Source organism: Podarcis filfolensis (genome assembly GCF_964270895.1).
Source record: "Podarcis filfolensis genome assembly, chromosome: 1".
Lineage (NCBI taxonomy): Eukaryota > Metazoa > Chordata > Lepidosauria > Squamata > Lacertidae > Podarcis > Podarcis filfolensis.
Window position 1 is genome coordinate 61,811,061 of NC_139604.1, and position 14,313 is coordinate 61,825,373.

The following is a 14,313-nucleotide window of genomic DNA, read 5'->3' on the forward strand; positions in this document are numbered from 1 at the left end:
GCTACCACTGAAATGCCACCCTGTTTCATACAGCCGTCAGACTAACCTCAAATGAAGGAGGCATGTTGGCCAAGGAAAGTCAGTGATGATATGGTATCTGTGAAATCCTATCCACTGGTATGCAGAGAATCTCAAAGACATCTTCATTAGAGAAAGGATTTTTCTTTTCAGTATTGAAGAGGTAGCAAGTAACCATTATTAAGTCAGGCATTTCTTGCCACATGACAGCGAAGAGACATTGTATTGCATGATGGCTCATGAAACCCTTTGGAACTAATATTTGTTTGGACTGTTTATGTGATTTCTTGAAACAGCACATCATTGACCTTGATTACGATGCTCATTCTAGAGATGTGTCTGACACCATTTGCATCCTTGCAAAGATCGTCAGATGTACTGTACTATTTGAAAATACAATCTAGCCATGGAAATATAGCTTGATTACTGTAGCATCTCAGTAACAGTTACATATCAAGCTCTGTAAACAATGATGGCGGTGGTGATGATGATAATGCTGCTCTGGGTTCTCACCAAAGAATCAGATCTAGTATGATTGCTGTATCTTTGTTGTGTAAGGTAAAGGTAAAGGTAAAGGGACCCCTGACCATTAGGTCCATTCGTGACCGACTCTGGGGTTGCGGCGCTCATCTCGCTTTATTGGCTGAGGGAGCCGGCGTACAGCTTCTGGGTCATGTGGCCAGCATGACTAAGCCACTTCTGGGGAACCAGAGCAGCACACGGAAACACTGTTTACCTTCCCGCCGGAGCGGTACCTATTTATCTACTTGCACTTTGATGTGCTTTCAAACTGCTAGGTTGGCAGGAGCAGGGACTGAGCAACGGGAGCTCACCCCGTCGCGGGGATTTGAACCGCCGACCTTCTGATTGGCAAATCCTAGGCTCTGTGGATTAACCCACAGCACCACCTGCGTCCCAGATCTTTGTTGTGTACTGAACTCTAAAACTGAGCTCTGTATTACAGAATATCTAAATAAAACACCTACCAAATATTAAAAGTGCCAGCACAGACCTTACCATGCAACTGATACCAGCTGCCGGATGGTTACATAATACTATTAGTTGGGATCAGAAGACTCGTAAAGAAATCTTGAATAAGAAGCAATTCTTGAATTACAATACCTTTAGCTGAGTTGATCTGCATGACCATGTTACTACACACCACAAGGCTGATAATATTCTTCTTTCCACTTGGCAACATGATACAGGAAACCTGTTTTCTAACTAATCACATGCATACCATTGAAAGTTACTACCCTTTTTTTAATGAGTGGTGTCACAGCTGGCCACAGCCAGAAAAGATGTATTGAAAAGGTAGCCTGCGGTACTAACATCATGGAGTAAAATCCTTTCCCAAAGAAAGAGGCCTATGGAGTAAATATTGCCTTCAAATTTTAGACCTGACTCATGCACCATATTTGATTTACAGTGATACCTCAGGTTACAGATGCTTCAGGTTACAGACGCTTCAGGTTACAGACTCCGCTAACCCAGAAATAGTACCTCGGGTTAAGAACTTTGCTTCAGGTTTTGAACAGAAATTGCGCGGCGGTGGCACAGTGGCAGCGGGAGGCCCCATCAGCTAAAGTGGTACCTCAGGTTAAGAACAGTTTCAGGTTAAGAACGGACCTCCGGAACAAATTAAGTTCTTAACCTGAGGTACCAGTGTATCTGTTTTTATTACACATTTGCATCCTGTCTTTTAGGCTAAACAGATCTAGAAGGTGGAAAACAAACATGCAAAAACCATAATACAAAATTAAACAATCAAAGCCTAGATATAGATATAGATATAGATATAGATATAGATATAGATATATTGAAATGAACAGCAGATCAAAACAGGAAACTAATTAGATTCCCCTGCTGGAAACAAGCAATGGGAATAGGAAATCCAGAAAATCATAGAATCATAGAATCATAGAGTTGGAAGAGACCACAAGGGCCATCGAGTCCAACCCCCTGCCAAGCAGGAAACACCATCAGAGCACTCCTGACATATGGTTGTCAAGCCTCTGCTTAAAGACCTCCAAAGAAGGAGACTCCACCACACTCCTTGGCAGCAAATTCCACTGTCGAACAGCTCTTACTGTCAGGAAGTTCTTCCTAATGCCAACCTATGATGTGATTCCTGCTTTGCATGAGGTTGGACTAGATGGCCCTTGGGGTACCTTCCCATTTGACCATTCTAGGATTCTTTAGTTGGGATTCCTGCCTTGCAGGGGGTTGGATAGCTCAGTTGGTAGAGTATAAGACTTGGGGGTTCGAGCCCCATGTTGGGCAAAATATTTCCTGCATTGCAGGGAGCTGGATTAGAGGACTCTCGGAGTTCCTTCAAATTCTATGATTCTATGACAGTTTTGGGAAGGGGGAGCATCACATTAGTATCTAAGATTTAGGCCAACACCTAAAGATCAGCAAACCTCAGGAGGTTATTTCCATAGCCTTGGTGTCAAAGCTAAGAAGGCCATGTCCAACCCTCCACTGTAATTGTGCCAAACAAGATCTCAGAGGAAGATCGTAAGGTGCATCCATGCTATGTAGGATAATACACTATTTAAGGTATCCTGGAGTATATCTGGGATTAGGAAGCAATTTCCTCCTCAAAGATCATGGAAGTAAGGTGCTTTTATTTCTGTGTTTATCTAGAGCCAGTCTGTGGTACTGCTGACTTGCTTTAATTATTTGGGAATGTGTTTATAAGTCTTTGGTGGCACACTTTTTGGAATGTTGTAAACTGTAAGTGGCAATCTCTTTGAGCTGCCTGAGTGTGGGAAGCAGGATGAAGATGGATAGAGTGATTGAGTCTGGAAAAGAAACTTTAATATCTGTCTGTCCATCTCCATCCTGCTCTCCATAATCAGGCAGCTCAACGAGATTGCCTCTTAAAGTTCACAACATACCAATAAAAGCTCTGTGATTCTGAGAGCATTACCGTAAAGCACATGCCCTGTCTCATGCTCAAAAGTCTCAGCAAGCTACCTCCAAAAGACCCGAATGGCCATTTTTTGCCAGTAAGCTCTAAAAAGGCGAGGTATGTAAAGGTATAATGTTGGTGTGATGGTAGCAGTCCATTGTTTTAAAACAAAAGTGGCCATCAGGAAGATATATGGTGGGGGAAAATTCATGTGGACCAAGGGATGGACTGAAGAGGTTACTGGATTTTATTTTGCCTGCTTTAACTTTCCCTACCAACACCTCTTCCCCAGCTGTTTTCTCCTTACCATTCTCCACTGAGAGAGAAGCAGCTACAGGGAGATTTCAGGAGGCAATGGGTTTGGCAGAAGAAAAATTCAGCAGCACCTACTGTCTGCCCTCCACTTCAAATCCTCCCCTCACCCACTTTATACCTGTTCAGCAGAACTTGCATTCTAACAGAAGGGCTGTGGTGTCATCATATTTAGTTAGTTACTTTGAGTGAGGCAGTAGGTCATGTTGCTCCCATGTCATTTTAATATCTTTTGTTCCTTAACTGCATTTTGCTTGGGCACCTTTAATTTTCTATATTAACCTTAACATTAACCCTAGCATTCATCATGTTATGATAACCAAGCTATCTTTGATTCTGATTAGTGTTGTGTGTTCATGTGTGTATGCCACATGTGCACAAATTCTTCATTTTAAGGGCATCTTGTCACTCAAATAAATAAATAAAAACAAGCTCTCTTGGACTTCGTTTTTTCTTTGATCTCCTTTGCTGGATTATCTTTGTGTGTGTGATTTTTATTCCACAGTCTCAGCATTATTTGCAAGATGGACTTGAGTGACTGAACTGCAGAGTTTTTGTTTGCTTAACTTGCTTCAGTGCAGCTGATACAGACTATGTAGCTCTTTTTGTCATCTACCCATGCATGCAAAGTTTAAAACAGGGCAGTTTTGAATTCTGACTAACTACTGACCTTATCGGCAGACGAATCCCCTCACAGTTTTATTGCTGTTGCCATTGGTTATGATGCTCCGTAGCAGGCAGAGGCAGCAACTGATGCTGATGCTGATGGAAAAGAAAAGGTAGTGGATGGAAGGGGGGGGGGAGAGGCTGAGGTGTTGTCAGGGATTGGCTGCCTGTAATGTCAGTCGGAGCCGTGGGCCCCAGCTCTTCCGCTGCTCCAGCTCTCCCCGAACAGCTCCTAGAGAGAACTAAGGCGTGCGGAGTGCTGATGACCAGCACCATGCTTCTTATGCTTGGATCTTAGATTTCCTCCCTCCCCAAACACTGGTTAATAAGTCCTCCTTGTGCATCAGCATCCTAGGCAGAGAGAAGGAAACAAAAAGGAAAAGAAAGAAAGGGAGGGGGGAAGGAAGAGTGAATCTTCAGCCAAGTGGATAAGATCAGCAAAAGAGTCAGAGAGAGAGAGAGAGAGAGAGACTGGGTGCTTTGCTTGCACAGCGGCAAAGTGGGAATTTAAAGAGCTGCGGTGAAAAAGAGCCCAGAGATTCCCCAACCACAACACAAGGCATAACCTCGCAGAATTACAGAGCCAGGTAGAAATGACATCAACTGGCAAAGAAGGCAGCGGAGCTCAGCACGCACAATATGTTGGACCGTACCGCTTGGAGAAAACCCTGGGCAAAGGACAGACAGGTTGGTTCTTATGCAGCAGGAGCAGCCCTAGGGATAAGGCAGCAGTCGCTGAGATTATGGAGATGGGAGAGTCTAGGCTCTCTGGCCATTCCTTGTCTTTTGCTGTGGCATCTGATAAATAATAGCTTGACTTTAAGGTGGTTCTTTTTTGCTCTGGCTCTGGGTGTGTGTGTGTTTTGTTTTCGTGATTTATATCTTGTTTTAACAAGTCCAGGTTGCTTTGTGTGGATCACTCCTGGAAAGGGGTGGTGTTCTGATGACAGTCAAAGTGCGTGTGGGGAGGGGCTGATTGAGTGGAGGGGGGGGACGCGAAGGAAAGATGCTCAGCGGCTGGTGAATTTTGCTTTGATTCAGTGCACCACTTTCCTTTCCTTTCCTTTTTTAAAACTAGAATTCAGTTGAATTGGGAGGCACATAACGGACAACGAAGAAGAGGGGGAGGAAGCTGGAAGTCACCAGCAGTGTTTTATGACATCATGATTGAAAAGGGTGTAGTCCTTAAGGTGCAGTTGGTGGAGGTGCGGTGGTTTGGGGGCCAGGAGGGGGAAGAGACTATGTGAATGTATGATACTGCCTTTGCTGGTTATTTGGAAAGTGTCCCTGGCACTGTCAAAGCAGGAAAAGTATTCAGGAGCAAAGGAACAAAAAAAGCCATAATCCAAAAAGCCTGCCCTGTCTATGCTGTTTTCTTTTAATCTTACTATATATTTCACTGCTGATTTAAGAATCCATGTCCAGCAGCCAGAGGTTTGTTGTTGTTGCCTGAAAGGAACAATAGCAAGAAATATTAAAAGGAGGAAATGTGGTGCGAGGCATTAGCAGGGAGCAGGTGCTTTTGCCCTACGTGACATAATTAGATCCCTTCAGTGCATTCAAGATTGGGACTCACTGGTTGCCTGCTTTGGTGGATTCACTTCAAGGGCAGGGAAACAGTAATTGCAAAGAAGCGACCATTGCAGAAATGTTAAATCTCTGTCCACCAGACTTTCCTGATTTGTATCCCCTTTTGGCGTTTTGGTAACAGGTGCGGTGGGCAATCTTGTCTTGTCACAAGATTTCAATGGGCAACCCTAGAAGTGAATTTAAGACTCTTCAGCTTAGCATTTTTAGAGCAGAGTATATGTGTGTGTGATTACACACACACACACATACACCAAATTGCTCTCCTTTGCTCCTTGTTGATATTAAGTGTTGTTCATCATGGTGGGACAATAAAACATGGTGCATTGTGTTTTGCTTTTTAAAAAAGACAGCCGAGCTTTGCCCATCTGTTGTCTAAAGGATTTAATAGGCGTTTCCATCCCCAGCTGCTGTCTGTGTTCTTGCTGCCCTGCATGGCAGCAGCTCTGCAGTCCCTGCAATTTTCTTAGGGACTGAGTTGAAATCCAGATCTTTCTCTGAAAGGGGCCAAGCTTTTCTTCAATGATTGATTGTGAATCTCCCCTCCAATTCTTTTTCATCCTCCCTCTCAAACCCCATAGCAACCACTTTTAGATAGGAATGGTTATGAAAATGACATTGCTTTAAATGGGAAAGCGACTTTTATTTATTTTTATTTAAAAATCATCCTCCTCCCTGTATGTACTGCAGTAGCTTCATGCATCCGTTCACCTTTATTCTTCACAATGCTGAGTTAAAAAAAACCAACCCAAACCCTTCCGCCAACCAACCTGATTTACTGTGAAATATATCTTGACATGAATAAGGAGCTGGGGGGGGGGGAACTCTCACCAAAATGATTGCAGCATCATGGGTACACCAATAAAAATACTGAATGTTGTGTCCAGAGGTGATCTCTTGCCATCCACTCTTGGCTGGGGGCATCTAAGAGGCCCTAGATTCAGTCTTACTCTGTTGCCACAGTTTTTGCCTTGTACCATGAGAGGTCTTTCACTCTGCCCAACTGCCATGTACAAAAAGTGTATGTTATTGCAAATATAGCTACATTTCAGACTAATCCTATGCATGTTTTCTCAAAAGTAAGTCCTACTGAGTTTAACAGAACAGGATTTGCAACCGAGTGAGTGAGCAAGCATAGGATTGCAGCCTTCGAATGTAAACCACAGAGTGTGGTATTATGCTTCCCAAGGGTTAGCTGCAATTTCCCCTCCCCCTCCCCTTGCTAATCTTCCTATCTTCCTCCTAAGTGATTAGAGAGTGAGAGAGATTGGGGGGGGGGTGAGCAAGTGTGTGTGTGTGTGTGTGTGTGTGTGTGTGTGTTCAGAGGTTTCATGCTGTCTGCCTTTGCAGATCTTTGAGGAAATCATCTAGGGCTAGGATTGTTCTCCATGATTTTACATCTAATTATAGATGACCCTCTAGTCTTTCCATTCATGCACACACTGCAGTGATACAGAGAAGAAAATCTAAAAGCCTAAAGAATAGCTGCAGCAGACTTATGCACTCTTACTTGGGAACAAGTCCCTTTAAAGTAAATGAGACTTCCTTCTGAGAAAACATGCACAGGAACTGAATGTTTTGTTTTCTATTCCCCATACTCACCTTGATATACTTGGGAATGATAAACACCGGCATCTTCATTCCTAACCAGAGTTGGAATGATTCAGAGTTATGCAGCCAGGCAGCATAGTTTGTGTCTATCACTTCTATGTTCCTGGAAGTGAGACAGTAAGCTTTGGGTGGGAAAGAATATGAAAATTCAGTTGTTGGAGGCTTTATATTGTATAACATTGTTATGTGACAGGTAATTAAATAAAGCTGTTTAGGCCTTCTGAAAATAGAGCAGTACTTTGAGGAATTATACCACAGCATTGCATTGCATGGAATGAGCTTGCCCCCTCTTTGAAAGATAATTTGGCCAAGTGTATCAACAATCACAAGATTTCATCATAGCATCCATAGCCCATTTGCTTCTTGGTAGATCTTCACAACCACTCATATTCCCTCCTCCTTTGCTCAACTAGAAGAAATGAGGCCCTAACCCTAACCCTTGTACCCTCTCAGGGATACTCACTGTCTACCTGCTACTCGCAGAAATACATGATATTGTTGAAGATCAAAGGCGAAGGAATTGGGAGGCAAGTGCTGGCTTCTGCTCATAGCAGCCTTGCAAAGGTTGTCATGAAAAGAGAACTTTCATGTGCTGTCTGAACTTTGAATAGCTTTCTTCAGCCTCCACACCACCCTAAATGATGCAGTTCTTAATGACTGTGAAGCAAGGAATGTTTACAGACAAGACCCTGCTGGCTTTCTGCAAGGAAGCCCAGATGCTGTGTCTTTGCTATCAGTGGAAGCTGGTGACATCTGGTCATGGGTATGCAAAACTGACCTGGCAAAACATACTGAGGATGCATTTCAAAGGGCTGGGTGATGACTGTGCTGATTCTCATTCAAAGCAGGGGAAGCAAAGCTTGTCCTGAGGAGCCTCCAGAGCTGGCACATCAGGCTTGCTGAAAATGATTGATGTCACAAAAGGAGGATTATGGCCTCCTGCTTTTAAAAGCAGGAATAGGGCACTGAGCAAAAGGGTGCAAAAAATTTGCATACAGCCTTTCCATAGTATGGGGAGTGTGGCAAAAGCTGGGGGAAGAAATTCTTAATAATGCACTGTAAGAATTCCATGCATGTATAATTAAATTAGACTGCTGTAGTAAGACAATTGCCCCTTTGTTGCTGTATAAGGCAGAGGTCAAATGGGTTCTGCTGTTGTTTCCCAAAACTGGACTTGTAGAATATGTGTTCAGCAGGGGGAGGATGCATGAAGTAATGCAATAATCTAATGATCATATTTGTAAAATTGTATTATGAGGAAACATCTTTGAAAATGCTGACAACAACAAATTGCACATAAAGGGATGAGCAAGAGATGGTTTATATTGCACTGAATTACACTATAGCATAGTTAATTATGGGAGGTTTGCACTGTAATTAACAGTAATGAACAAAAAGGATGTGCTTTTGTGTTTGCAATAACACACCAGGAAACATGTGTGCTTAGATAACAGATCAGATGGGAAGACAAAAGCACAAAAATTCAGGTTTATTATTCAAATGAAACGAAGTCTTCCTTAATTTGCTATGTGTGATATTTTGCATGAAATTAACATTGCATGTGCTTCAACCATTTATAAAATGTCTTTTTAATCTAAGAATACTTCTGCATTTTATTTTATTTTCATCTCTTCTTTCTTGTTTGGAACACAAATATAATATTTGTGGTGTTGTATTCATGTACCGTATTTACTCAAATCACCTTTTTTTAGCCAAATCTGGTTGCGAAAATTAAGGTGCTCATTAGATTTGATGGTACATTTACATTTGCAAGCAAATTCTTTGTTTTTGTTTCAAGGTTCTGAAAACTGAGATGTGCATTAGATTCGATGGCACATTAGACTCGAGTAAATATGGTAACTGTTGCCATAGCCCATCCTATACACTTGTGTGCTAGCCACACTAGCATGTTATACAAGTGAGTTTGTGGTGCTTTAGTAATTATGAACTAAGGTTTTGATGATGAACTGAGAGCTTTCCTTGCAAATTGGCTCCTTCCTTCCTTCCTGCCTGCCTTCTTTCTCAGATTTTGGTGGCATTTTTAAAATTGTTGAAGCTCTATTTGTTGTGCTCCCAAATAAAGGCTTTGTGTAAGTGGAGTGAATTTGGACAACTATGTTAAGATTCAGTGCCTGCATCACTATACCCACATACTCTCTATGTTTTCGGTGGCAATGTTTGAAGTGTGGATGCTCCTCTACTTCTGGGGGCTCCCCATGTAATTTAGAACCCTGCAAATGGGGTTTCTAATCCAGTTAGATATAACAACGCAGCATGGAGCGCTTGCCATGTTTCTTCCCACTCACCCTTGCTTGTGTGCAGCCTTTACCCATGCCCAAATTGGGCTTTAATGGATGCAGGCAAGATTCTAAGTTCATTAGAAGCAAATCCCATTGAATTTGATAGAAATTTACTCCAAGCAAATACATTTTTTACAGGGACAGTTTTACCATGAAACAAAGTACATAAGTAGCTATTGGCCTTATTTTCCATATTATTAGAATTTCATGGGGTGACAAATGCCTTAGTCATGCAGGTGATGACCTTTGTTGAAGGACAGACAGGCTGTGCATGACTCTGTTGATTCTTCTGGACCTCTCAGTGGTTTTCAGTACCATCAACTGTGGTATCCTACTGTATCCTACTGTGAAGGTGGCTAGGTTGGCAATAGGAAGTTACATTCTTTTGCTTCAGGAAAGATGCAGTGAGTGGGGCTGGGGATAACTAGGTCTTTTTTGAGAGAGGGGAATGAAGGATAAAATTGTCCCAGGTCTCGGACATGGTAGGGGGGGCATATAAACCCTTAAATTAAGAAGAGAATGAAGAAAACACACACAGCCCACTGGCATCTCAGAGCCTTAAAAATGGTCCTAGGAATGACTGTCCTGCTCCATGGGAGTTGCTTTGCAGTGTACCTCAGGGATCCATCTTATTCTCTATCCAAGATCTATGTGAAACTGTTGAGATAGGTTGTGGAATAAAGTGTCATAATATTGGTGGTACCCAGTGAGATAATAAGGTTCCTAAATGGGTGTTTCAAGGGGGAAATTGGCAGGATAAGAGTGAACAAACTGAAATTCAATCAAGGTAATATGGAGATGCTGACAATGAGTTATCTGGAATCAGGTGTGTGACTTGTCCTGGATATGGTTACACTACTCTTGAAGAAAGGCATTTGCATTTTGCAGGTTGCTGCTGGACCACTTGTTCCTTGGTGCTCTAGTGGCAGCTGTGGCTGGGAGAGCCCTTTTCCTCATATGTGTGGTGTGCCAGCTCAAGGAGCTGGAGCTGTTTCAATTTCAGACTTTCCCTTCCTTTTTGATCTCATATTGACAGACTCGCATAATAAAATCTTATTTGCTCTTCATTTTGTAAATATTAAAAAGATGGCCTCAAATTCTGATATGAGTTATTGGCTTGCTGCGGAGGAGATATACCCTCTGGAGTTTGAGTGGGTTTTATTTTTGCTTGGCTTTTATTTTATTTTTTTGTATGGATGAGCATTCAGTTATGTGAACCCATAACTGCAGCCTAAAGGAAGTACAGTCTATAAACAGTTTTACCTCTTCTTTTGCTGCTTGTGAGAACAAAGTGAAAGTTTAAAAGGGGGCACAGGAGGTCAAGAAGATTTGCCAGTATGTGTCAGGTCATCTGTGAATCTTGGCAGAACTGGTTTCCTTTAGGCAGTACTCTATATGACATGTTGTTGTTGTTAACTTAATTATTTTATTATATTTATTATCTCACCTTTCTTCCACCTTAGTTCTTGAGATGCCTTATCTAGTTCCCTGGCAGTCTTCTATCCAAGCATTGACAAGAGCCAGACCTTCTTAGTGTTAGCAAAGTTGCCCACTGTGTACCAAGCAAGGACTGCCAGGAACCGAGCTTCTAAAAAAACCTGGAAGGTGTGGTTACTCCCTCCAAGTTGCAGAATAGGCAGAGCATCAAGATGTTTGACTGGTGTCTGCTGCTGTAAATATTATATTGTTACAAAAGCTGGGTGGCTGCCCCTTTCTATGCCAAGTGGTGGCAAGAACCCATGGGGTCCCAGGCACACACACAGGGTCTGTGTCCCTTTGGAGAACAGAAGACATGGCGGAGACTGTCATGTTTTAAGAAATAGTGTTTATTCACCCATTTTGTACTTTCAGTCTGCATGGAGGGAGTCCATATCTTATGGCATACGCATTTTCCGAGGCAGCAGTCCAGGCAACCTTCAGGCTGTCTTCCTCAAAGGTGGATCCCAGCCCCTCTTACTCCCAGTAACCCTTGCTCAAAAGCACCCCATCACCTTGGCAACCCTTCAAACTCCTGCCTCAGGGCAGGGGGGAAGTTCTCTTGCATTGGCAACGACCCTCAGTGGGCCCTCAATGGCCCTCTATTTTCCTCTTAATGGCCCTAGCTTGGCCAGTATGGTTTGCATAAGCCAGCCCAGGAACTCCCTGTCTGGCAAAGCTCTGCAGTTTGTGTTTTAATCCGTATCCCAATTAATCAAAATCCTAGCTTTTATTCATTCCTAGGGTTTAGGGGGCCCCATCCACCCCGCACACATCTGTAACATCATTCACTTGAGGCCTGGGGTTCATTTGGTGAGTGGTATTGTTACCAGAGCCTCTTTAGGCAAGGCAAGACAAATCAGGACCCTGGGCAGCTCACAGTGGGCTCTGCTGCCTGAGTCTCAACAAAGAGCCAGAATCATCTCTTCAAAGGCTTAGGCGGGCTGGCAAGGTCTTCCCTTGCAATGGCTCCATCCTCCAGGGAGGACAGTCTGCAGCCATCAAAGAACCCATTGCTGATTCTACAGTTGCAGGCTTCTGTGCAGGGCTGTGGAGCAAAAGAAGTTGAGGATGATGGGAGAGCCAGGTCGTCAGAGTAGGGTGGTGTAGAAGGAAGCACCAAGGACTCCTTTTTCCTCAAATGTGATGACTTGCAATTAATCTGAATATTAGCCCTCCTCAGGATGACACTGTGACCTAGATGCAGGGGACGTCAGAGTAAATGGAGGAGCTGCAGTTTGGCTAGCCCTTAATTAGACACTGTCGGGTTATCCTACTACTCCCCAATATCTTATTTTGTCTCTGGACATAGCAGGAGTAGCCGGTGAAGTTGGGCAGAGCTGCCTTCCTAACACCAACATCACTGCCACTTACTTGTATGGGCAGGGGTGGCACAGGGTGGAGCAGAGTTCAGGACAATGTGGATGTACCTGTAGGACCACTGGGTTGGCTGAATGAGACTAGGAAAATATATGGGTCTAACAGGCCTCATCACATTCTCTAATTTGCTTGTTCATAAAAAGACTCCTTCAAACCTGGACAAATCAAATCAGCTCTTGCGAAGTCCTCATATATGGAACAGAATCTTGGAAAGCCACACTGATCTTGGCTATCTATTTTGAAACCTGAGTGAACTATAGAAAAGGGAGAATGCATATGCTTTTCAAAGAGGCAACATTTGCAGAATAGAGCACTGCTACTAAAGTTAAGGAATGCTGAGATATGTATAGGTCAGATTAAAAAAATGCTAATGATTCAAAACTCCAATAAATACAAGCGAAATAAAAGAGTAAAATATTAATCATAGTTCAAAAAGCAAGCGAATAAGCATTTTATGGGAGCAAGCAGTCTACTTTGAAGCACGCAGCTTGCTTTTTTGTTACATTGTCAGATGAGTGGGATTATATTGCTATTTATATACCTAAATCTCAGACATCACCAGGGTTACAGAAATAGCAATTCAATAGATATGGCTTTTACACTATTAAGACAGCTTTCTTCTTTGTATCCCTGTTCCATTTAGCCACCTCTTTATTGGCTATCACTGAAACTAAAGACCTCACAAAAATGAGTGGAACACAAGGTAATCCATAACAAATGATAGGGTGATAGTTTCCACATATTCTAGGTTACAAATGGTAACACCACAAGGGAAACCTGAAGGAGGAGCTGACCCTAGTGTCACTACTGTTGAGAAGGCTGTGCATTAGGATGAGATGAGAAGACAGACAAATTAAAAACATTTATCAACAGGATGTACAGTTGCTTTGAAATGAATTCTCAAAGTTGCACTTAAAGAGACACTGTTATGCTTTTATTGTGGCCTTGCTCTTCTTTTTGTGTATTGTAATACCCTTATCAGCTGCAGCGAAGGCTAGCTCATAAAAAATGATGATCCTAAATGTTTTGCAGAGTTAAAAAAATACATGAACTATTGAGAGAGAATTTTCATGAAATCTAATGGTGATGTGATCATTCTGTAAAAGGCAAAATGTTGCTTTCTTTTTTCTTTTTTACCAGCAGTACTGGGCTTATATAAGAGATCAGAGAGACATGAGTTTGCTTCTCAGTGAATGTCAGGACAGGACAAGAGACTAAATTGAAAGGGAGAAGTATTATAAAATAGGTCCAAGAAAGTAGTAGGCTGGCCTGTTACTTGTTCTGAAAACAAGGCAGTTTTAAACTACAGCAGGAACTGCTGGTGGAAAACATGGGTGATCTTCTCATTAGTTTGAAACAATACATAAAGGCCAGCTGCAGTGGTAGATCAGTGGAAAGAGAAGTGAGGTTGACAACTTCAGCAGGACATCATCGGGAACATACCTGAGAGTGTGTTCCCTAACCTAGGTCAGTCACTAGGTCTAGCAGCTGGCAAAATACAGTAGATCCTGGAGTGTAGCAGGCAGACTGTACTGCTATGTTGTTCAGGCAAGAGCAAAGTGCAGACTGCTAGTGTTTATTTCTTACTTTTAATTTGTTTACATTACTTGTATCCCTGAGCAGGAATGTGAAAGTGGCAGCCATATTTTTGAATGCCAGTATTTCATAGGGTTCATTTGCTTTGAGAAACAGAAGTGTCATGAACTTAGCTTTAAATTGGCTTCTCTGGGAAAATGAACTTTTTGATTCCAGGCAAATAGTTCCATGGTGTTGTATGCAGTTCCTTGTGGACTGGTGGATTGTAAACAAGACGATAACCCTAAATAAAGGGTTTACATTTTTTTTTAAAAAAAAACACCACCCAAGGAAAAACTATAAGTCTATGCTTCCATTTTTGCATAAACAATGTCTTTAACTATTGGAGGCAAGTTCTGCAGACACCCCTTAAGCACATAGAATTGCAGTCTACTAAGTAAGATTATGTGTAGTCTCTCCCTTTTGCTTATTACTGATTTGGTCACACAAGGCAACACATTTCTATCCCAA

General features: G+C 42.4%; 1 protein-coding gene and 1 long non-coding RNA gene across 18 annotated transcripts in view; one reads left to right on the forward strand and one right to left on the reverse strand.

Moving 5' to 3' along the window:
• The window catches only part of BRSK2 (BR serine/threonine kinase 2), a 405,249-nt gene that overhangs the window by 10,908 nt on the left and 380,028 nt on the right, over positions 1–14,313 (forward strand). For 7 of the 17 annotated variants that reach the window (XM_083587321.1, XM_083587325.1, XM_083587324.1 and 4 more), the window contains exon 1: positions 4,030–4,600. The exons of 1 other annotated variant lie outside the window; for it this stretch is intronic. In XM_083587321.1, coding sequence (XP_083443447.1) covers positions 4,507–4,600 — 94 coding nt within the window. In that variant the 5' untranslated portion in view covers positions 4,030–4,506. Of the gene's footprint in view, positions 1–4,028; positions 4,601–4,653; positions 4,738–14,313 lie in introns of those variants that run through there. 9 more of the 17 variants (XM_083587313.1, XM_083587314.1, XM_083587317.1 and 6 more) reach the window with 6 other exon arrangements.
• On the reverse strand, positions 6,404–7,996 carry LOC310751405. Its single transcript, XR_014542466.1, has 3 exons — positions 7,890–7,996; positions 7,103–7,233; positions 6,404–6,503 (listed from the first exon to the last, which is right to left on the reverse strand). It is a non-coding gene; the product is annotated as an uncharacterized lncRNA (long non-coding RNA).